Source organism: Embiotoca jacksoni, unplaced genomic scaffold (genome assembly GCF_022577435.1).
Source record: "Embiotoca jacksoni isolate LCO1_2020_lvr unplaced genomic scaffold, fEmbJac1.0.p SCAF_46, whole genome shotgun sequence".
In the NCBI taxonomy this organism is placed as follows: Eukaryota; Metazoa; Chordata; class Actinopteri; family Embiotocidae; genus Embiotoca; species Embiotoca jacksoni.
The window spans coordinates 2,028,928-2,030,278 of NW_027185399.1; the positions used below are offsets into that span (position 1 = coordinate 2,028,928).

At 44.9% G+C, this 1,351-nt stretch overlaps 1 protein-coding gene across 1 annotated transcript in view; it reads left to right on the forward strand.

Moving 5' to 3' along the window:
* Positions 1–206: 206 nt before the first annotated feature.
* LOC138210432 (serine/threonine-protein kinase 3/4-like) overlaps positions 207–1,351 on the forward strand; it is a 20,662-nt gene continuing 19,517 nt past the window's right edge. The window contains exon 1 of the mRNA XM_069169591.1: positions 207–518. Within this exon, the coding sequence (XP_069025692.1) occupies positions 469–518 (50 nt within the window). The 5' untranslated portion in view covers positions 207–468. The remainder of the gene's footprint in view (positions 519–1,351) is intronic.

Here is a 1,351-nt window from a genome sequence, read left to right on the forward strand (position 1 = left end):
GTGTGTTTGGCGTCCCCTGCTGGTGACGTCCCCTGCTGGTGGCGCCCCCTGCTGGTGGCGCCCCCTGCTGGTGACGTCCCCTGCTGGTGGCGCCCCCTGCTGGTGGCGCCCCCTGCTGGTGGAGCCCCCTGCTGGTGACGTCCCCGCACTGCCGTCTTTGTTCGCGCCCCCTTCTTCACTTCACTTCCTGGTTTTTTTTTTTTTTTTTTCTCGTTGGATGTCAGAGCGAGCGGCGACCAGACGGTCCGTCAAACAAGTCTGAAGTTGTCGGGACGCGGGAGGAGGAGGATGCAGCCGGCGGCGGGGATCCGGCAGCTTGTTGTCCGTGTTTGAAGCCGCTTCACAACATGCGAAACAGACGCGCTGCTTTTAACGCTGCTGCTAGCCTGTTAGCCGCTAGCTGCTAGCAGACGGCGCGCCGCTCGTTAGCATCGGAAGAAGACTCGATCCAGAAGACAAGAGGACGACATGGAGGACAAGGACAAGGACAAGGTCCAGATGAGGAGTCACCCCCGCAGGTAAACCGGTGCTAAGGATGAAAACACGGTTTTAGATCCGAGACTTCTCGGTGAAGTTTGGTGGCTCAATACTCTTAATACTCTCAATACTCTTAATACTCTCAATACTCTTAATACTCTTAATACTCTTAATACTCTCAATACTCTCAATACTCTCAATACTCTTAATACTCTTAATACTCTCAATACTCTCAATACTCTCAATACTCTTAATACTCTCAATACTCTTAATACTCTTAATACTCTTAATACTCTCAATACTCTTAATACTCTCAATACTCTCAATACTCTTAATACTCTCAATACTCTCAATACTCTCAATACTCTTAATACTCTCAATACTCTTAATACTCTTAATACTCTTAATACTCTCAATACTCTCAATACTCTTAATACTCTCAATACTCTTAATACTCTCAATCCTCTCAATACTCTGAGGAATCAGGTCCAAGTCCACAATCCGGAGACTAAAACGAGCTGTGTTGAATCGACTGGATGCTGTGATGAAGTCCATTCACATCGAAGGAGTCTCTGAACATCTCGACCTAAAAACGGATTTCCCTTCTAAACTTTCACGTTTTTTTCAGATCAATAAATGTTCAAAAGATTAAAATATATCGGACAAAAAACCAAAAACAAAGTTCTTCTTTGGATGCTAACTTTCAGTCATCATCTGACGACCTGCTGTCGTATAAAAAGTGTAAAGCAGCTCCACTATTAATAATCTAATGACGTCATCAATAATCAGATCGAACCAGGACTTCGACTGAAAAACTGTCACCGCATTTTGCTGCTAAAACTTCTGTACTTTTATACGAGTGTTTGTTTTGTTG